Here is a 21,355-nt window from a genome sequence, read left to right on the forward strand (position 1 = left end):
TACACCACCAGTATCATCTAATCTGGCTTGAAACCTGGTGACTAAATCTTGGCTAGCAAAATCCTCCTGAGTCCTAAGTGTGTGTGTATTTGTGATGGGAACAGGGTTACTTGAGGTACAAGATTAGTTGGTGGCTTTAAGGATGGCATCTGATTTGATGACCGATCAGGATGCCTGACATGATTTCCTTGTTGCCATTGTCCCACCACTGCCTTTCCTTACCCTTCTTCAGGAAGTCAGCCTGAAGACGTGAGGACAAAAATTGGGCAGGGCATGCCTCCATCCTCCTTGGGCGTGTCTGCTTCTAACCTTACCTTTCTGCTTTGGGTGGGAAAGTATGGGGGGGCGCTTCTAAATGCATCCTAATGATCATGCCTAGAAGTCCCCTTCCAACCTTTGTGCTAAACATGTGGAGGTTGGGTGTGTTGTGGGTAGCATACACTGGGATGTTGTAGGTTTAGCCTGCTTTGAGCTTGTGTGTTCAGACTGAATCTCTAAACAGGGCACTTGTGTTGCGGCATGTATAACCCCTGTTATACATCTGGTAAAGTTTTTGTTAATAGCAATAGTGCTGATTTATGTTGCTGTACTAGTTAGAAAGACCTAGATCAGTGCTAGTGCAGTGCTGCAGGTTGTAATGTTGCAGTTGTATACATAGCAGTGTCTGTGCTCAATTGTAGACATTTATTTTTCAGTGCAGTAGCTCACAGGACCAGATAGCGAACTTTTGTGAAAGCTTTTGTAAAATGAGTGAGGAGGTAACGTGGTGGAAGTTTTATCATTCCTTGGTTGAGCGAGTGAAGTGATGACCCAATAAATCATTGTGCTTTGGCTGATAAGCCACCAGGTGCTCAGCTTGTTCCATTGCATCCACTCTCTAACACTTTGCTTATGTTGCAAAAAAAGAAAATGGGGAAATTTATACATATTTTGCACTTACGCTCAAACTCTGCTTTTAATATGGGCCACGAATCTTTAAAGTGTTGCAGGATGACTTAATTATGTTTTTGTTATAATAGACTAGATTGGGAATTCAGTTTTTGCTTGTGTGGTCAGATATAACGTACTTTTCAGAGCTTAGTCCAACTTTCAGTGAAGAAGCAATGATTGTAATTCTTCTATTTTTAAAAAGCCGTTATTGCTATTCTAATGCACCAGTGGTCTGACAAATTAAAGTAACAAAGTATTGCATACTTGCCCAGAATTAGAGTACTGGTACTGTATTTCACCAAAGTGAAGTTAATTTTTCTCCTTCTTTTCTCTTAATTAAGGCAAAAGTAGATTATGAAAAAGAAGAGCGGCGCAAAGAACTGAAGCGACTGCGAGGGGAGGATACGTGGATGCTGTCTGATGTGAATGAACGTTTAGAGGAATTGGGAAAGGTGATGTTTGTCACACCAACTAATAAATACTTGTGATTAATGTGTAATGGCTATGCTAAAGCAGCATCATATAAAATGATGCTGTTTTTGGCATTGCAGTTGTATTCATTTGCTCTGTAAAAAGGCTTCCACTTGTTCCTGTTGCAAAGGTGTGCAGATAGGCAACAGTGGTTTAAAGGCAAATATCAAACATGTGCTTAACTGTCTGTTTCCTGATAGGTAACCAACTAAAACTAAAATATAGCACCTGCTGAAGTTCTCAATGACTTCCGGATGAAAAAGAAAGTTTCATTAGATTTCAGATTAAAACATTAACAGTATAATAATAGTAAAAACAATGGATTAAAAAGTTCTTGGCTAATGCCAAAACAAGCACCACTTACGTAAGAGACTCTCTATTCACCATTGTCTATTATATCTCTGAAGACAGAGGCATCTGGGGAAGGTCGTCTGAAGAAGATATTAAGGATCATGTGATTCATATAGGAGAGGATGGAGGCTTCTTTAAACAGTAGATTAATATTTTAAACAAATCTTCTGCAAGATCCTTTTCTGTGATGGGTATTTTCTCTTTGGGTATTTCCATTTATAGGATGTATGTAACTGTTTTTAACTGTTTTTAAATGGGCCGCTTGTATGTACCTGCATGAGCTTTAAGATCGACACCTGAACCCCTGAGATCCCCTGGACTGAATCCTGTTTCCCCCTTCATTGGAACATGTGTATACTTTCTGACAGAAGGCAGCTGTGGACCCTCTTATAGCTTCTCGTTTAACTTTTCAAAACTGTGTTAATCTCTGCTAATCTAATCTGGGATACAATTCAGGAATTCTCATCATAACAATTTGAAGCTTCTGGAAAAATGGTTGCACTTGTTGCACAGCACTGACTACAGTTTATATCAACATACAGTGGTACCTTGGTTCTCAAACTTATTCCATTCCGGAAGTCTGTTCCAAAACCAATGCATGCTTTCCCCATAGAAAGTAATGCAAAATGGATCAATCCATTCCAGATTTTTAAGAACAACCCCTAAAACAGCAATTTAACATGAATTTTACTAACGAGACCATTGATCCACACAGTCACAAAAACAAAAAGAGCCGCAAAAACAAAAAAAATGCAAAACAAATAGCAAAAACAGACAGACCTCAGCATAACACTCAAAACGGAAGTGTGGAACCTAAATCGGAAGTGTAACACTCAAAACGGAGCACATTCGGCTTCTGAAAAAAGTTCGCAAACCAGAACACACACTTCCAGGTTTGCTGCATGCGGGTTCCACGTTATTTGAGTACCAAGGTACCACTGTATATGTTTATTTCACGTGTAGATTTATATTGCTATTTCATAAAATGAGTCTTGTAGCCTGACATGTTGATATCGGTGTTTCTTTAGGAACATTCCCTTACCAAAAGGAAGAAAAAGGAGAAGCGTTCAAAAAAACATAAAAAAGAAAAGAAGAGCAAGAAGCATAAAGTTGAAAAAAACAATGATTCATCTGATAGCACCTCTGTAAGTTTTAATAATCTGAGTCACCAGTTGGTCAAAAGCTATTGCCACCAGTATTTGACATTGTTCACTCATAAATATTTTTATGTACTTCTAAAGGACAAATACGTTGTATGTTTGCCAGTACAATACAACATAAAAAGGTAAAGGGACCCCTGACCGTTAGGTCCAGTCGCGGACGGCTTGGGGGTTGCAGTGCCAGTCAAATTCCATTATACTTGGCTAGTTTCACCACTGGTTTGACTTTGTGAAAGGCAACTCCTTATTTATTTCTGATGGCCAGGATGCTTTCTCTTAGTCTGTGAATTTACTTTGACCGGCTCTTATTTTAGTGTTTAGGTCCTACTCATATAAAATCAGGGGTTGAATCAACAATGCTGTTGTATTTGTAGTGTTTTAATACTGTTCACTATGAAAATTTTCACAGGTTTTTTTTAAAAAGCCCATTAAATATAAAATGTAACATACATCATGAACACATTTAAAAAACTATCAAAATAAAGCACTAGCATCAAAGATATGCAAAGCACAAAAACTTGAAATACTGGGAAAATTAAAAGGGCTTCACATGATAGCAAAAAGATTGCAATGTAGGCACCAGGTGAGTCTCTCTAGGGAGGCTATTCAATACTTGTGCTACCCTTGAAAATATTATTTCCTCCCATCTTGCCTTTTTTTGGCAGAGACACATAGAAGAGGGCCTCAGACAAGGTTCTTATGGTCTGCAGGCATAAATGGAAAGGCAAGAGTCTTCAAGTGACATGTCCCCAAACAGTTTGATTAGGTTTCTCTCCTGAATGGCTACTTAATTCTGCCCCCATCTCATTTAAAAGAAAAGAATTGAAATACAGTATTAATGTTGCCTTTCCTCTCATCACCCCCATTCTATAGTGCTAGAAATCCAGTTTTGTAAGAATCAGATGATACTGGGAAAACCAGCCTCATTTTTAAGAGGTCATTTTAATACAGGAAAAATATACATACATCATTATTCTTTGAAACCGTGTGTTTTAAGGTTTAATAGTCCGCAATTTTATTTAGCATTGTACTAATGGTGATGGCATCCAAGCTAATAAATTGGTCCTGTTTTTCTTTATGAAAAAATTGCTTTACTGCATCTTAGGCATTCCTGACTCAGACACTCTTTATCTGCGTGTCTCCTTCTCGTGAAGGCATGTAATGCCACCCAAATTCTATTAATTTGAAATTTCTTTCTACTTCCCTTTTTCTTCGTGACATAAGGTAGCTCTCTGAAAGTCTGTCACTATTTCTTTTTTAAACTGGACTGATTGTAAAGGCATAAAGACCTTTTCAGTCCTCTACAAATTTTCGATTTACACCCCGCCTCCCCAATTTGTCTTTAGGATTCATCAGAGGAATGGGTGGAGGCTTCAGTTTCACAGTCTTCGAACACAGAAAAGGCCTGGAGCGCAAAGAAGAAAGATTCAGATGGTGGAGGAAGTCCCAAGGCAGTTCAGGTAAGCACCTGTGGTTAACTGTTCTGAAGTACCATATTTAGAATTTCTTTTAAGGCTTAAGGCCAAAACAGGTGGTGGTTTTCTTAACTTTCAGGAAAGAGGAGAGTTATTTTGGATGGGAGAGTAGGGATTTTAATGCTTTTATTCATGGCACTTATCCAGTTTATATTATCCATCCAGGAGCTGCACTCAAGGAATAAGGCAGGGAACCCACATTCTTTTCTTTGCAGCTATGAGCAGGCTTGAAAGGTGATGGGTTTAAATCAAGGAAATGTCACGGGAGAGCAGAAGGCTCAATCCCTCCCTTTGGACTACCCCTGAGTTTCTTTATTTATTAGTTAAATTTCTATCCTGACCTTTCTCTCAAAGGAGCCATGGGTTGGTATAATTAAAAATAAAATACAAACGTCTTTAAAGCATTTAAAAACAGTTTCACATTCTCTCGTTCTCTCAGCTAGCTAGTAATTTCCAGCCAGCTGCCAAATGCAAATCATAGAATTGTGGGTTGGAAAGGATCCAGAGGATCAGCTAGTCCAGGCATCTCCAAACTTCGGCCCTTCAGATGTTTTGGATTACAATTCTCATCATCCCTGACCACTGGTCCTGTTAGCTAGGGATCATGGGAGTTGTAGGCCAAAACATCTGGAGGGCCGCAGTTTGGGGATGCCTGACCTAGTCCAACCTTCTGCAGTCCAGGAATATGCAGCTGCCCCATGCAGGGATCAAACCTGCAACCTTGCGCCACGCTGTAGCCAGCTGAGAGCTATCTTTTGAATTAATAATGTGGGGGACAAAGGGGAGACTGCCATGCAAGTGTAAGCTTTTTCTTAGCTGAATAATTTTCTGACCAGTTATATAATTATTAGAGTTATTTCTATGCAGTAGAAAAATATCTAGTAGACCGGCCTAATTGACTCGAACGATTTTAATATTTCTGAAACAAAAATGCGTATCCTATGCAAGTGTTCTTGTTTATAGACTAATACTGATTGCATGGAAGTTTCATGGTCACTATGATAATGCTTTATTACTAATCTGTAAGCTGCTCTGGGTGCATTTGGGGTGAAGAGGAGGGCAAAAATGCTTCAAATCTACTATATTTGAGCCTGTGTGGTTTTCCTAACTGTTGACTCCTATTCTAGCCCTCCTAATCATACTACAAATTAGCTATTCTATTTTGCTGACGTACCCTTGAGGAATTGAATATGAGATATGTCAAGAAATCAGTGAGACAGGAAGAGAACTGCTGAAAAATTCTGTGTGCTGGTCTAATTGAAAAAGAATTTGGCTGGTTAAAAAGCCACTTGAATGCTAATATGTGCTTTCTGGAATTCATATACACACACAAGCTTTAGTTTTAAGAACTGAACATTCTGTTTTCCTAAACCTGTATTACAGTTTTTTAGGTTGCTTGTTCATCTATTTGTCCACATTATAATAATTAGAACATGGTTTAAAGAAGTCAGTTTATTTATTACTTCATGGCAAGAGGAAAAAGATGTTGGGGAGAAACAAGTGAACTTTATTCACTTATGCATTGGGATCGTGATGGCACCCGAGGCAATACAACATTCTGCTCAGGCAGAGTTTAGAAGGTTTAGAAGGAGGTGGATCTATTTTCAAACACTTTATTTCTGGTTGATTCAATACAAGTGTGGCAACATTTCTCCAGTGATTAGGACTGTGAATGCACTGTGGTTAAATGTCCACATGCTGCCTTGGTTTTATTTCATGTCACATGTCTTTGCAAGCTCCTAACTACCTGCTGTCCATTCTTGCTCCAGAATCTTTTTTGGGGCATCATTGCTCTCTAGTTGTGTCTGCTGCTTCATCATGTGAAGTTTTCACGCAAAGTTTGCTAATTTATAGGAATTTTTCTTCCTCTAGGCACTTGTGGCTAGTGGTTGATGATACTCTTTCTATGATTTCAAATGCTCTTTCTGGCTTCACTGATCTGGACAGGCTGTAAAGGTTGAGTTTTGACAACTAGGCAAAAAACCTCAGGCCAGGGGGTTCACCCAAGCACTTGTTGGTCTGCAAATTCACACCAAGTTGTTTCTCTGTAATTAAATTTTGCAGTGCATCCTCAAGAGTTCATAATTAATCAGTTGGTCTAGGATCTAGGGGTCTTAGACTTAACATGAGTTTACAGTGTAATGCAGCAGTAAAAGAAGCTAATGCTGTACTAGGTTGCATCAACAGAAGTCTAGTGTCCAGATCAAGGGAAGTAATACCACTGTATTCTGCTGTGGTCAGACCACACCTGGAATACTGTGTCCAGTTATGGGCACCACACTTTATGAAGGAGGTTGACAAATTGGAATGTACGCACAGGAAGGCAAACAAGATGATCAAGGTTCTGGAAACCAAGGAACGGCTAAAAGAGCTGGATATGTTTAACCTGGAAAAGAGGAGACTCAGAGGAGATATGATAGCCATCTTCAAATATCTGAAGGGCTGTCACATGGAAGAGGGAGCAAGCTTGTTTTCTCCTGCTCCAGAGAGTAGGACTCAAATCAATGGCTTCAAGTTACAAGAAGGAAGATTTTGACTAAACATCAGGAAGAACTTTCTAATATGAAGAGCTGTTTGACCATTGAACAGACTTCCTTGGGAGGTTGTGGATTATCCTTCCTTGGTGGTTTTGAAGCAGAGATTGGATGGCTATCTGCCATCTAGTCTAGCCCCCTGCAATGCAAGAATATCAGCTAAAGCATCCATGACAGATGGTCATCCAGCCTCTGCTTCAAAACATCGTGAGAGAGGAAACTGGTTTCCATAAGAAACTCTGACACTGTCTTTTGGAGAAGGGAACAAATTCCTTGACTCAGCTGGGGAACATTCCTGCAGAGTTTGCAAGATTTTGGAACCCAAGTTAAAATATTTGTTTTGGCAAGTTTTAGAGCAGGCTAGGGTTATTACATTCTGTGGTATAGGTTTTTGATTTTGAATTGATTGTTTTTATGCTTGTGTTGTGATGTCAACCACACCAAGCTTTTGCAAAAATTGCAGTGTTAATTACAGTAACAAGTGGGAGTGGGGGAAGTACAGATATTGAAATTCTACCTAAATGTAACACTTGCCTAAGAATGGAGGCAGATCCAAGTTAGTAGCTGGATTTTATATTTTCAGAATTGGGAGATCAATTGTTGATCCTCCATTTTTGAAAAATGTAAATTCCAGTAACTAATTCAGATTTGTTGCCAGCAATCTTTGGGGGCAGTTCTAGGTGAAATACCACACCTGCATAGCATCTAGTAGAATTTTTCATAAAACGAATTCGTCTAGCGAGGCAACCTCCGCTCGAAAAATCCTTTCGTTAAGCGGAAATTTAGTTAAGCAGGGCATTCGTTAAGCGAGGCACCACTGTATTGCTGTAATGTGGATTTACATTTTATTGTAAATCCAAATGCATTCTTGCTGCACCTTCCCTGATCTGCCTACTTGCTGCCCCCCTCTGTGTCAGGAGTGCATCTTCTTGTCTGTCTGGTGTGGCAGGTGCTCCTGTATAGCTGCCAGCACCATCCCATTCATTTTATTTTTGTCCTAGGCTTCTGAAATTGCTTTTCTTGAGAGGCCTTCAACCCGGCCCTTGACACTGTAGATACAATTTTGTGCTTCCAAATGAAGGCGCAGATAAATATGTACACTAATTGGAACCACTTAATGGTCCATCTGATGTCTGGGCACAGTTTTGAGTAGCTACATGTCATGAGAGCTATGTAGTGCACCTGTGACCCATGATGGATGATGCATCTGCCAAGCTGTGTGGAAAGAGAGCCATCTATTTTTCAGCACTATTGGGTTTAGGGGGTATGCTAATTCTCCTGGAGGAGTGAGTCACAAAATATAAGACCCAAATGGAGGAAATGAAAAATCCATATTATTAACTTTGATATGAATTTGCATATGTTCTCACTCCCACATGTACCAACACACACACACACACACACACACACACACACACACACACACACACACAGAGGTTAAAAAGTATGAAAACAAAGAATGATAGAGGAATCTTGTCTATGAATTCTCATAAGACCTTCAAATGAAATTCCTTTTTTTACCTGTACCCCCCAAAAAACCTATTCTAAGTATCGTCCGAGCATTCTGATTTCAACATCTAAGTTTGGCTTTGACTCCCCCCCCCAGAAAAGTCTCAGACTAGGTCATTACTGAATTTGAGTTGGTCATAACGTGCAATAAATTATCTTGTTTTATTTACAGAGGGATGAGTGGATGTCCTTGGATTTTATGTCTATGAAAACATTGTCTTCAGCAGCATTGAAGGCTGAAAAGCAAATGGAAAAATTACTGGAGAAACAGAAAGTGCAAGAAGATCAACAGGTATGTTAGGTTCTTAACTAGTGTAGTGTTATGAGAAACTAGTAACTGTGGTATGCTTACGGTACTTATTAGCTGCCTTAAAGAAAAATTGGATTTCTTCAAGTAGCAGCCTTGCAATTTGGGACTTTAGCTTTTTTTAAAAATTGAACATCAGCATCAGGCATTGCTCTGCAAAATAAGTCATTGGTTCTTTGATTAACTTTCCGTAGACAACTTTGGTAAGCATCCTTTTTACTTCTTAATATGTTTAAAACAGCTCCCCATGGGCCCTAAACAAACTTATCCACCAACCCTGATTGTTTACTTGTTGTATATCGGGTTTCCATTTTGGTGTCTTAAAACCTATTGGTCATGTGGTAAGAATATTAGCAAAGCACTCTATCATTTATGCCAAGATATTTTAAGTAAACCAATTGTTCATTTACCTTTTATTTGAATCTTCGGTACTGCAAAGAAGTGATTGGATCACCCCCACCCTTATTTAATGCATTACAGGTTTGATGAAGCTAAAGCACTCTCCATTTTCAGTTCAGTTAGGGAATTTTATATTTTTAAAATGCTATTGATATTTTTTGAATAAATTAAGAACCTTTATTCTTTAATGTCACAGGCTATCGCAATATAAGTACAGCAAACAATCATTTCGACTCATTCAAAATAAAGAAATAAAGGAAACAACACACACACACACACACACACACACACACAGGAAAAATAGAAAACAGAAAAATAGTATTCTCTCCAATACAGATCATATGTAGAGTAAGGTCTATAGGTATTCAAAAATGCCATCAAACAAAAGGACACCCCAGCTACCCACTTCCAGGGTTTTTGAATCCTGGCTCATATTTTCTTAGCTGCGAGAGCAAATTTTGTTTTTTTTGGGTGGTAGTGAACACATATTTGCCTTCAAGCAAAATACATATCTGGTCCAGGAGGGCTCAATTTGACAGGTACCAAAGGACACAATTAAGGAATTTGTGCCTATGGTGCTCATATAAAAGACCAATTAATAGCAGTACCTGTAGTAGGTAGGGCGGTGGGGGCCTCAGAACTTCCAAACATGGTTTCCGCTCACTTGGAGGGTGAGGGGCAAGAGACCGGGAAGCTTGACACAGTGTGGGTATGGCAGTGGAGCCTATCTCCAGTTCCTTCTTACCACACATGCACCCCCTAACTTCTCCCCCTCTCCCTCCTGGTAAGTAGCAGTGGTGCGTGGTGTTGAGAAGCTGGGAGAGCAACTGGCAGCTGCTGCTTAGTAAGTAATGGGAGACATCCTCAACCTCGCTATTTTTGCAGTCGCATATTTTTAAAAGCCAAAGCACAACATTTATTTAAAAAAGACTGATGCTCCATACAGAATTATTTAAGATGCGGCTAATATTGAAGTGCGCTTGGTATGGGGGTGAAGGGGGCTTCCACAAAGCTGTCGTTGATTTTGTTTGTGTTTCGTAAACAGGCCATACTTTCTGAAAGAGAGCTCAACCCCTACTGGAAAGATGGAGGAACAGGCTTGCCATCGCAAGAGATGACATCAGCAAAAGGTAAGATCTTTTAATACAAGTTATAGGGCAGCTCTGTTTCTCTTCTCTGCGACCCCTTATTCATGCTAGAAGAAAACTAAATATTTGCATGCAGATTCTGCTACGATTTCTGGATTAAAATCTTAGCACATAGGCTTGCAGAATGTATTTTTAAAACCTTGAGTGGCTTGACCTTCAGTTTGTACAACGGAATTCTTCCTTGTGAACTAATTAAAACAGAAAACCTGATTGCGTTAGGACATGATGAACTGTTGTCATCTCATTTGGTCTCTTTCATTCCATTACACACATTGTAGCTTTAAAATATTCATCCGCTGAACTCTGTGAGTCCCATTTTCAGTGAAGTGAAATTGGGATGCAGTTGGTGAAGAATATTATTTATGTAACCTTTCCCTCCACTTCGCTTCTTCCTCAAGGGTTATTTTGTCTGTTTGTGGTAAGAGCAGATGAGGGAAAAAATGTACTTTTCAACATATTGTATCCACTTTATAAAATTGTACAAACAGTTGTGTTTTGAATGGTAGAGATTGTCATATAAAAGTTATTCCTCTGCCCTTTTAGAAAGACTAAGAGGAACAAATCCCATCTACCTATATCAAGGGAAATGTTTCGATATTTCAGTTCTGTGTATGTCCTATTAAAGAGCCTTCTTTGCTTGGAGGTGAAGAGAGGTAGAATAAACTACCAAGGTATCCTTCTGGGGTGGCTGTCTGAGTTAGGGGAGGGTGGCCCCACTTTGCAGTGGTTCCAGCCCTACTTGGATAGTCGTTTCCAGAGGGTGATGCTTGAAGAGTGCTCTTTGACCTCGTGGAATCTTGAATGTGGAGTTCCCCCAGGTTCGATTTTATGCCCCATGCTGTTTAACATCTAAACCGCCGGGTGGGGTAACCTGGAGTTTTGGAGTGCACTGTCAGCAATATGCTGATGACACACAGCTCTACCTCTCCTTTATATCTGCAGGTGAAGCAGTGGATGTGCTGGACTGTTGTCTTGCCTTGGTAACTGACTAGATGAGAGGCACTAAACTCAGATAAGACTGAGGCACTGTTTAGTGGGTAGTTGCCTAGACTGAATGAATGGGAGGTTGCCTGCTTTTAATGGGGTTACACTTCCTCTGAAGGAGTGGGTACGTAATCTGGGGGTGCTTCTGGATCCTTGGCTATTGCTTGAGACTCAGGTGGTCTCAGTAGTGCAGAGTGCCTTCCATCAACTTCAGCTGGTGGCCCAGCGGTGCCCCTATCTGGACAGGGATAGGTTAACTTCTGTTGTCAATGCTCTGGTAACCTCTAGGTTAGATTACCGCAACTTATTATACATAGGGCTGCCTCTGAAGGTGGTTCAGAAATTTCAAATGGTGCATAATTTGGTGGCAAGGTTGCTCTCCAGGACACCTACTGCACTGTCTGACAGTTAGATTCTGGTCTGAATTCAAAGTGCTGGTTTTGACCTATAAAGCCTTGCACAGTTCAAGACCGCAGTACCTCAAGGGCCGCTTCTCTCCATATGAACTGATCTGGACTCTGCAATCAGCATCTGAGATAGTTCCTTGCGTGCCTCCTCTATAAGAGGTCTGGAGGGTGGCAACACAAGAGTGGGCCTTTTCTGTGGTGGCTCCCCGTTTGTGTAGTCCAAAACATTTGGAACGGCACCAGGTTGGCAAAGGCTGTGATAGAGCCAAATACTTCAGACCAAGAACTGCATTTGGGAAAGTAAGTAAGCAAGGGACATATTTGGGCAATTCAATTTAAATGGTTTAGATGTACATCTATAAAAAGAGGAATGTATGAAATAACCCTCATGCTTCCTTTATGAATGCTGCCTTATCCATGGTAATGAGTTTGCTTTCTCTAGATTCCCTTTCCACGTTCCCAGTTTCTCAAGCAGAAACTGAATAACAATCGTCTTTCGGAGCCTGTTCTTTGAATTTGCTAGAATAATGATTGGCAAGAAGATGGGGAGCCTGTTAATTCTGTTCTCGACACATTTGAAATAGGACTAATATTAAAGCGAGTTGGGCTGTGTTTCCAAATAAGTGTAAGAACATGAGCTCAGAATGGAGAGCCGTGCCAGTGTGAAGTATATTTCTGGCAGAGCTAGCATATGTTACGTCTGTGACGCACGGCATATGTAGTTAGTGATAAGGTTATGATGTTAACTTGTAGTATGCAAATACCCCAATTAATTGCTTTCTTTTGTAGTGACAGCAGTCGAAGATGGTGGGCTAAGTTGGCTGAAGAAATCCTACCAAAGAATGAAGGAGCAGTCTGAGAGAGAGAAACGGGATTTGGAAGAAATTGTGGCTGAAAGATATGGTGTAAGTTCTGAAAGAGTACTATTTCCCCCTACCATGAAATATTAGTGCAGTGGAAAAACGTTGTTCACGTTGATAAAGCATCAATAAGTAAATCTACCTTGTCTCAAGCAAAATAGAAGGAAAGAAAGAAAGAAAGAAAGAAAGAAAGAAAGAAAGAAAGAAAGAAAGAAAGAAAGAAAGAAAGAAAGGACCAATGCAATCCAATCTTAATTCATATGGTTTCAGTAGATATAAAATTATAATTTATAACTGGACCCACAGGTATAGGTCCAGTTCTATAAAAGTAAGTAAACACTTGGTTTGTGATAACATATAGTTTATGTTTGGTAGTGTTCACTTCATGGCTGCTGTCCAGCTGTGTGTGCATTAGTCAGAGCTGTGCAAGTGTAGTCTTGTGCACAGAGTAACTTGTCTGTATTGGGCCACACATTTCCTCCAGTATCTCTAAATGGTTTCTAGTGTATCAAGATCAGTCCATTGAAAACCAACACTTAGGATTGAATCCAGTGCAGCACTAAGTAACCATCCCATTAGTGCAAGGATTTGTGCTTGTGCAATGAGGACCCCCCCCCAAACACTCACCCAGCTTGCCTGTGTCCGCCCAAATCTGCTTCTGAGTATTAGGGAAACGCTCATATTAGAGAAACAACCGTATCTGGTGCTGGTGGGTGGAATAGAGGGAGTGGAAGTCCTATTGTGTACATCCTTTCAGTGATGGGGCAATTACTTAGTGCTGCCTTGGATGCAAGTTCATTGTGGAGGCAGCTCACAGATATGGCTAGGAGTGACCAAGGCTGTAATTCTGTGGCTTGAATCCAGACTTGAAATGGGCCCATTGAAACTGATGGGACATAAAATAAAAAAATTCCTTCAGTAGCACCTTAAAGACCAACTAAGTTTTTATTTTGGTATGAGCTTTCGTTTTGCATGCACACTTCTTCAGATACAGTGAAATAGGAGTCCCCAGGCATAAGTTAGTCCCCAGGCATAAGTTAGATGGGACGTAAGTTAGTCATGACCTAGTCCTATTGATTTCAGCTGGTTTTTTTGTAAGCGTAACAGAGTCTTGATTCAGCCCCATGGAGTTAGCTTTGGAATATCTCCTGTTAAAACCAGGGGGGCTTTTGAGTTTGGGATTAGAGAAAATGTGAATCGGCCAATAAAATAGAGGTTTTTTTCTGGTACTGTATACCACAGCCTTCCCCAACCTGCTGCCCTCCAGATGTTTTGGACTACAACTCCCAGAAGGGCTAGCCAGCACAGATGTCCCAGCTGGGGCTGATGGAAGTGATAATTCCAGACACGTGGAGGGCACAAGCTTGGGAAAGGCTAGTATAATGGATGTAGTGTAGCCTAGACTCTCAAGACTCCATGTTTGGAGACTGTAATGCTTCTGAATACCAGCCACTGGAAATTGCAGGAGCGGTTTCCCAGAGGCATCTTGAGATGAGCCATTGGCCTGGTTCTACAGGCACTTCTTATGTTCTTATGACTTGGGTTCAAATGCCTGCTCAGCTGGATGACCTACCTGTCCAATTTGCATGGGATTGTTGTGAATGGAGGGAGGGAATCTGTGAGCTCCTCCAGGAAAGCATAGAATAATGAAGTAGTGAATGATATTAGTGTTCTTGGGATATTAGCAGACTTATATAGCTTGTGTGTCCCTTTCAAACATAGCTCGTTTAAGAATGGGCCACGCTCTTTTCGTCATGCAGTTACATTCTCAATTGCTGCTTTATGCTAAAATGTCCCGTGCTTTCCCTTCTTTCTTGCAGTCAATGGAGCTATTTCAATCAAGACTTGAAGAAGCCGAAAAAGCAGTGGCCCCCCACAAAGCTTATTATAGGAGGGGCTGGCAGAAATGTAAATATTCAGGAAACGAATGTAGTAGGAGACAGGAGGAGGGAAAGGGGGAGCAAGAGGAAAGCAGTATAGAAAAACGTGCAGTGAAAGAACGACTGGAGGAGAGATTTAATAAAGAATATTCTCCAGAACAGAGAAGTTACAAGAGAGACAGAGCAACAGAAGATAGAGAACCAAGGCATGGCAATAAAGCCTTTCCCTATAGATCTGCGAAGGAGTCTTATCAGATAAGAAATTATGATAAACCTTTTTCAAGCTCTTTCAAAGCTGCATTTTTGAAACCTAATGATGATGGGGACCAAGGCAGCAGGCTGCAGAGTCCTGCATCCCAATTAATCACCCCTAGTTCGATGAGTCGTGGTTTCAGAAAGCCTGGCTATAGCGATGATGCTACCCCAAGATGGCGCAAAGCACAACCCAAGGAAGAGGATGCAAGAGCCACCCTGGATGAAAACCCGTTAAAAACTGAAATGGCTGTTACCCATAGTGAGAGAGATTCAAGAAATAAACAGGAAGAGATACCAAAAGGTGCCATTCCAAGATGGCGCAAAGCACAACCCAAGGAAGAAGAAGCAAGACCCATCCTTGCTGAAAACTTGTTAAATACTGAAATGGCTGTTACCAGTAGGGAGAAAGATTCAAGAGAGAAACAGGAAGAGATCCCCAGAGGTGCTGTACCAAAAAAGGAGCCACTGGACAGCAAATCATCTATGGGGTATTTAATTTTATTTTATTTTGTGGGAAGGTATTGACTATTTTTGCTTGAGGTTTACTTTTTAGGGCTGCAACCTTTTTGTTGTTGATCATCGCTTTTCTGCCTACCATAGCTGCCAAGTTTTCGCTTTTCTCGTGAGGAAGCCTATTCAGCATAAGGGAAAATCCCTGTAAAAAAGGGATAACTTGGCAGCTATGCTGCCTACATCCTGGTTAAGTACATGTCACGAGACTTGTGTAATTTTAAAGAAAATAAACATTTTTTTTAAAGCCGGTGCTCAAATCAGCCTGGAAACAACTTCCTGTTTATCTGGAAGTCCTTCCCCCTAATTCATGGAGCTTTGTAGTTACTCAGTGACAAGAGAAACATGCACTGCGTTTGCTCAGGGGCACTTTAATCTATTTTTCAAATTCTGTAAGTTGAGAGCTGGCCTCGAAAGCAAATGAAGTTGGCTTTGAAAGCAAATGAAGCCTTGCAATTAAACAAAAGGGTGCCTGAAATTATGCTCTGTGTGCTTGGTGGGATTAGGCTTCCCTCTCAGCCTACCTACTACCCACACATAGGGCAATATTTGTTGTAGGGACTATCACTATTATATACCACCCTTCATCCGAAGATCACAGAGTATCTTACAGTATAAAGCCTAAACTCATAAAGGTGCCTGGTTACTTGAATAGAAAGGATGGGGGAGAGGAAACATCAAAGGGGGCACCGGAAATAATTCATTTAATCCAACATGCCCCTGCAGAATCACTTGACTTAATCTGAATGGATTTAAACCACTAGCCTCTTAAGACTTGTTCCAAGACTTGAAACACATTGGAGGTCTTCTCTGTCTCCTGCCCCCTGGTCCTTGGATAAAACATAAGAGGTGCAAAAAGTTTTAGGAAGCACAAAACAAATATCTAGGGTCTTTTGCCAGTGGGTGCTGTTCATCTCTGAACCTTTTCTTAGGAAAAAATCCACAGAACCTTTAGGTTAAAAAGCTATTAGTCTTGGTATAAACTTTATCTCTTAGTAGTATGTTGATTTCATTTGTATGCAGACAACATGCTTTTCTTTTCAACTTGGATGGCAATTTAGTGTGTCTGTACACTGCGAAATAGTTTTTTGTTTTTTGTCTGTATTCTGCCCAAGAGAAGGGATGTGGAGCAAAGTGTTTCTGATTCTTCAGGGTGAATGGCACTACCTGGATGCGAAATTGATGATACCACTTACTTGAAATACTTGGGAGGCTGAAACACTTTGTGCTACATTTACGATGCACATTTAGACAAACTTGAGTTGAGTGGATTCACTTTCTAACCTCTTTCTCCTAAGCATTTGCATTTCCTGTACAAAGAACTTTTAAGTCTCGAGAAACACGAACTTCATAGAATCATAAAATCTTAGAGTTGGAAGGGACCCCAAGGGTCTTCTAGTCCAACCCCCTGCAATGCAGGAATGTCAGCTAAAGCATCCATGACAGATGGCCATCCAACCTCTGCTTAAAAACCTCCCAAGGAAGGAGAGTCCATCACTTCCCTTGATCTGGACACTACTTCTGTAGATGCAGCCTAGAATGGCATTGGTGCTGCATCACACTGTTGACACATGTTAAGCTTGTGGTCCACTAAAACCCCTAGATCCTTTTCACATATACTGCTAGTAAGCCACGTGTCCTCCACCCTATATTTGTGCATCTGGTTCTTCCTGCCTAGATGCAGAACCTTACATTTGTCCCTATTGAAATTCATTTTGTTAGCTTGTGCATAGTTCTCCAGCCTGTTAAGGTCATTTTGAATTCTGATTCTGTCTTCTGTAACATTAGCTACCCCTCCCAGTTTGGTGTCATCTGCAAATTTGATGAGCATCCCCTCAATTCCTTCATCCAATTCATTTATAAAGACATTGAACAACAATGGGCCTAGGACAGCCCTGTGGCACCCCACTTGTCACTTTTTTCCAGGATGATGAGGGACCATTTATGACTACCCTTTGGGTTTGGTCAGTCAACCAGCTACAAATCCACCTAACAGTTACCTCGTTCAACCCACGTTTTATCAGCTTCCTTGCCAGTATATCATGGGAGACTTTGTCAAAAGCCTTACTGAAATCAAGATACACTATGGCCACAGCATTTCCCTGATCCACCAAGTTTGTAATTCCATCAAAAAAATTAATCAGATTGGTCTGGCATGACTTATTTTTGAGAGACTCATGCTGGGTCTTACTAATCATAGCATCCTTTTCTAAATGCTCACAGACCAACTGTTGAATTATCTGTTCTAGGACCTTCCTTGGTATTGATGTCAAGCTCACCGGCCGCTAATTACCTGGGTTTTCCTTTCCCCCCTTTTTGAAGATAGGGACAACATTTGCCTGCCTCCATTCTGTAGGGACCTTACCTGTTCTCCAAGAATTCTCAAAGATAATAGACAAAGGCTCTGAAATTACATCTGCAAGCTCCTTTATTACCCTTGGATGCAGCTCATCAGGTCCTGGAGATTTGAATTCATTTAAAGTAGCGAGGTTTTCCCTTACTACCTCTTTTCCTATCTTGGGCTGCAGCTCCCTCCTTACATCATTTATTCTTCTGTCCTAGCTCCTCTGGCCCAGAATCAGTGTCCAAGGTGAGAGCATGGAAGCAATTTTGCAACTCTAATGACAAAGTGTGTTTTGTGACTGTCCTACTTCTGTGCATCACAGTCCTCCAGAGGTTAGACCAGGGGTCAGCAAACTTTTTCAGCAGGGGGCCGTTCTACTGTCCCTCAGACCTTGTCGGGGGCCAGACTATATTTTTTTAAAAAATTATGAACGAATTCCTTTGCCCCACAATTAACCCAGAGATGCATTTTAAATAAAAGGACACATTCTACTCATGTAAAAACACCAGGCAGGCCCCACAAATAACCCAGAGATGCTTTTTAAATAAAAGGACACATTGACTCATGTAAAAACATGCTGATTCCCGGATCGTCTGCGGGCCGGATTTAGAAGGCGATTGGGCCGCATCCGGCCCCCGGGCCTTAGTTTGGGGACCCCTGGGTTAGACTCTTGCAGTGGGCAGTCTTTCTCCACCCTGGGGGCACCCCAGCTATCTTGATGCTCAATCTCAGCCAACTCAGCTCTATCAAGTAACTCTGCATGTTGTCCTGTTGCTTGAGGTGTGACTAGGGTCTTCCAGCAAGGCAACCAGCTTGCACTTGCTACAACTGTACTGTTGCTTGTTCTCTGGCAGAATGACAAACATGGCACAAGTGTTACAGGTCACTGCAGCAGCTCCCTCGCCCTCCATTTTTCTGGTCCTATGCACACCAGGAGACAGAACTCTGGGCCTCCCCCGCTGAACGCCCTTGCAAATGCCCCTGTTTGTGAGCTCCCAGGATCTGCACTGAGCTAAGTTTGCTGCTGGTTGCTAAGTCCTCCCTCAGCCTGGGAGTGAGGAGTACAACTTGCAACTAGAAATGCATTGGATTTGGCCTCGAGGCATTGCTTAAATTTAATTACAGACTCAAGTTTAAGGTGCTATCCAGTAGACTTTTCCGTGTGCTCTTTTGAGGCTAGGGCAAGGAGAAGGTTATAATACAGTGGAAATAAAAGGCATGGTTAAAAAAAATATCGAGCCCCTGTAGAGCCATTAACTAGAGCCAGCTACCAATTCTTCTAAAGAAAGAATTTCTTTGGTCTCAAATAGCTGTGGAATTGTAATTGAAGGGGTCGAATTTGGAAGAGAACCCCTAAAGATGTTTCTACCATGGCTTGGAGCTACTAAAATGTGCACATCAAACCTTCACTACTTAGTTTGCTCATTAAGTTCATCATTGAACAAAGTAGCCTCTCTTTATAACGAGGAGGAGAGACAAATATTGATTCAGTTGTCTTTAAGTTTTAATTAAATATTTAGAAGCCTTAATTACCGTAGCTCCCCATTACTTTTCTTTTTAAAACTGCTTTCATCTTTATGAAGTCCTGCAGCCAAAAACATTAAGAAAAGGGGAGTCGCATGGGGGGAATGGGAATGGGAAGAAAAAGTCATGAGCTTGGTGCTCTAATGTGTGCAGATATTAACCACACATGCTTCTGTAATATTACAGTAGTATAAAAATCTGATACAATAATCTGATACAATTGATGCTAACGCATGTAATCATTTGGCCACACTTCAAAATGGACAAATTTTATGTAGAAATTAAATTTTATTTGCCGTTTATACCAATTAATTTACAGAATTATATGATAGCATTGTAAGCAAATAAAGATCAACTATGTAAAGGGACGCGGGTGGCACTGTGGGTTAAACCACAGTGCCTAGGGCTTGCCGATCAGAAGGCCGGTGGTTCGAATCCCCGTGATGGGGTGAGCTCCCGTTGCTCGGTCCCAGCTCCTGCCAACCAGCAGTTTGAAAGCACGTCAAAGTGCAAGTAGATAAATAGGTACCGCTACAGCGGGAAGGTAAACGGCGTTTCCATGTGATGCTCTGGTTTGCCAGAAGCGGCTTTGTCATGCTGGCCACATGACCTGGAAGCTGTACGCCGGCTCCCTCGGCCAGTGACGTGAGATGAGCACCGCAACCCCAAGAGTTGGTCACGACTGGACCTAATGGTCAGGGTTCCCTTTACCTTTATCTATGTAAGTATAGTAATAGAAGAAAAGCAAAGTTACTTTGTCTGTAACAACATTCTCAACTTTGCATCGGCCTTAGTGAATGGGGGTGCATGTGTTGATTATGTTTTATCCATTTCTCCTGTTCTGTATGCTGAATGGCTTATGTGTGTTTGACCAGGTCTGTTTCAGAGGATGAAAAGCCCCTAATTCTTAGTGATGAAGAAATGAACAAACTGGGAGCCAAGATTGTAAAAGCAGAATTGATGGGAAACAAGGTATGTAGAACAAGAGTATTGAGTGTGCTTAATGTATTGCTGTATGTTCAGACTGAAGCACTGAGAGTTGAAATGTATACTAATAAAGATAGATCTGGGAGCCCTGAAGCCATCAGATAATTAAGCCCATTTACCAAAATGTACATTTAATTCCTTCAATGGGTTTCATTGATTTGCCTTTGGTACACATAGCAGCCAGAGAAGTGAAAGCTCTTGATGCTTGTAGTAAGGATTGGCTACTGTAAGGTGTTTCTCGAAAAGTGGCATAAATAAAAATGAAAATCTGTATATGATGCATTTGATATTGCCAGTGAAACAAAATTCAACAATATTTGTTCTCTTTAAAGGATTTAGCAGTAAAACTTCAGACCCGGCTTGACAATGCACGCAGGCTGAAAGAAAGCGGAGCACAGACTCAAGCTAGAAAGTTTGAGAAGGAGGTAAGGAAACCATGTCCTGTATGTGTTTTGGAGTCTGGAACAAAAGCAGCAGTGACAGAGTTGCAGCACCTAGGGCTGTGGTGTTGTCGAATATGGTTGTTAGCATTGACAGAGAGGACCTATAAAGCAATCGGGAACCAATGTTGTGTGCTAAAATATTATCTTATGGAGGGAAGCTGTGAAAATATTTCTTAAGACACAATTGAGCACAGCAAATGCCATGTTCAACTAAGTTCAGTGGAGAAGGGTTGTAGCTCAGCGGTAGAGCATCTGCTTTGCATACTGAAGGTCCCGGGTTCAATCCCTGGCGTCTCCAGGTAGGGCTGGGAAAGGCTTCCTCTCCAAAACCCTAGGGAGCCGCTGCCAGTCAGTGTAGACAACTCTGAGATGGACCCAAGAATCTGTATTGGTATACTATACTCCTGATCTGCATGAGTGTTTGCATATCTTGTACATTTGGGGATAAATGTTGCTGCTGCTACTATGCCATTAGTGCTTTGAAGAAACTTGATCTCAGGACGTGCTAAGAGGAAGGCACGCTTGGCAAATCCACACCGTGATCAACTCCCGCCTGGAAACCAATGTCCCCACTGTGGAAGGACGTGTGGATCCAGAATTGGCCTCCACAGTCACTTACGGACCCATTGTTAAAATCGTGTTTAATGGAAGACAATCTTACTCAGCTACGAGTGATTGCCAAAGAAGAAGAAGAAGAAGAAGAGTGTATATGGGCTCCACAGAGTAGCGTAAGCCAAAGACAAGTTCTTGTCTGAGGAGCTTACAGTCTAAATGTAGAGAGTGGTGGGAAGGAAGAGGTAGGATAATGAAGCGAAGGACGAATGTGAGCAAGTATGCTTTCACATACTTGGGCCTCATGCCAGCTGATGAGGAGGAA

General features: G+C 41.2%; 1 protein-coding gene and 1 long non-coding RNA gene across 2 annotated transcripts in view; both read left to right on the top strand.

Annotated features, from left to right (window-relative positions):
- LOC132592013 (uncharacterized) overlaps positions 1 to 21,355 on the top strand; it is a 182,371-nt gene that overhangs the window by 122,578 nt on the left and 38,438 nt on the right. The window lies entirely within an intron of this gene.
- CWF19L2 (CWF19 like cell cycle control factor 2) overlaps positions 1 to 21,355 on the top strand; it is a 66,564-nt gene that overhangs the window by 6,771 nt on the left and 38,438 nt on the right. Inside the window, exons 2-10 of the mRNA XM_035114948.2 lie at positions 1,272 to 1,382; positions 2,781 to 2,897; positions 4,259 to 4,372; positions 8,603 to 8,722; positions 10,182 to 10,266; positions 12,465 to 12,580; positions 14,356 to 15,158; positions 19,924 to 20,020; positions 20,368 to 20,460. Coding sequence (XP_034970839.2) covers positions 1,272 to 1,382; positions 2,781 to 2,897; positions 4,259 to 4,372; positions 8,603 to 8,722; positions 10,182 to 10,266; positions 12,465 to 12,580; positions 14,356 to 15,158; positions 19,924 to 20,020; positions 20,368 to 20,460 — 1,656 coding nt within the window. The remainder of the gene's footprint in view (positions 1 to 1,271; positions 1,383 to 2,780; positions 2,898 to 4,258; positions 4,373 to 8,602; positions 8,723 to 10,181; positions 10,267 to 12,464; positions 12,581 to 14,355; positions 15,159 to 19,923; positions 20,021 to 20,367; positions 20,461 to 21,355) is intronic.

Source organism: Zootoca vivipara, chromosome 4 (assembly GCF_963506605.1).
Source record: "Zootoca vivipara chromosome 4, rZooViv1.1, whole genome shotgun sequence".
Lineage (NCBI taxonomy): Eukaryota > Metazoa > Chordata > Lepidosauria > Squamata > Lacertidae > Zootoca > Zootoca vivipara.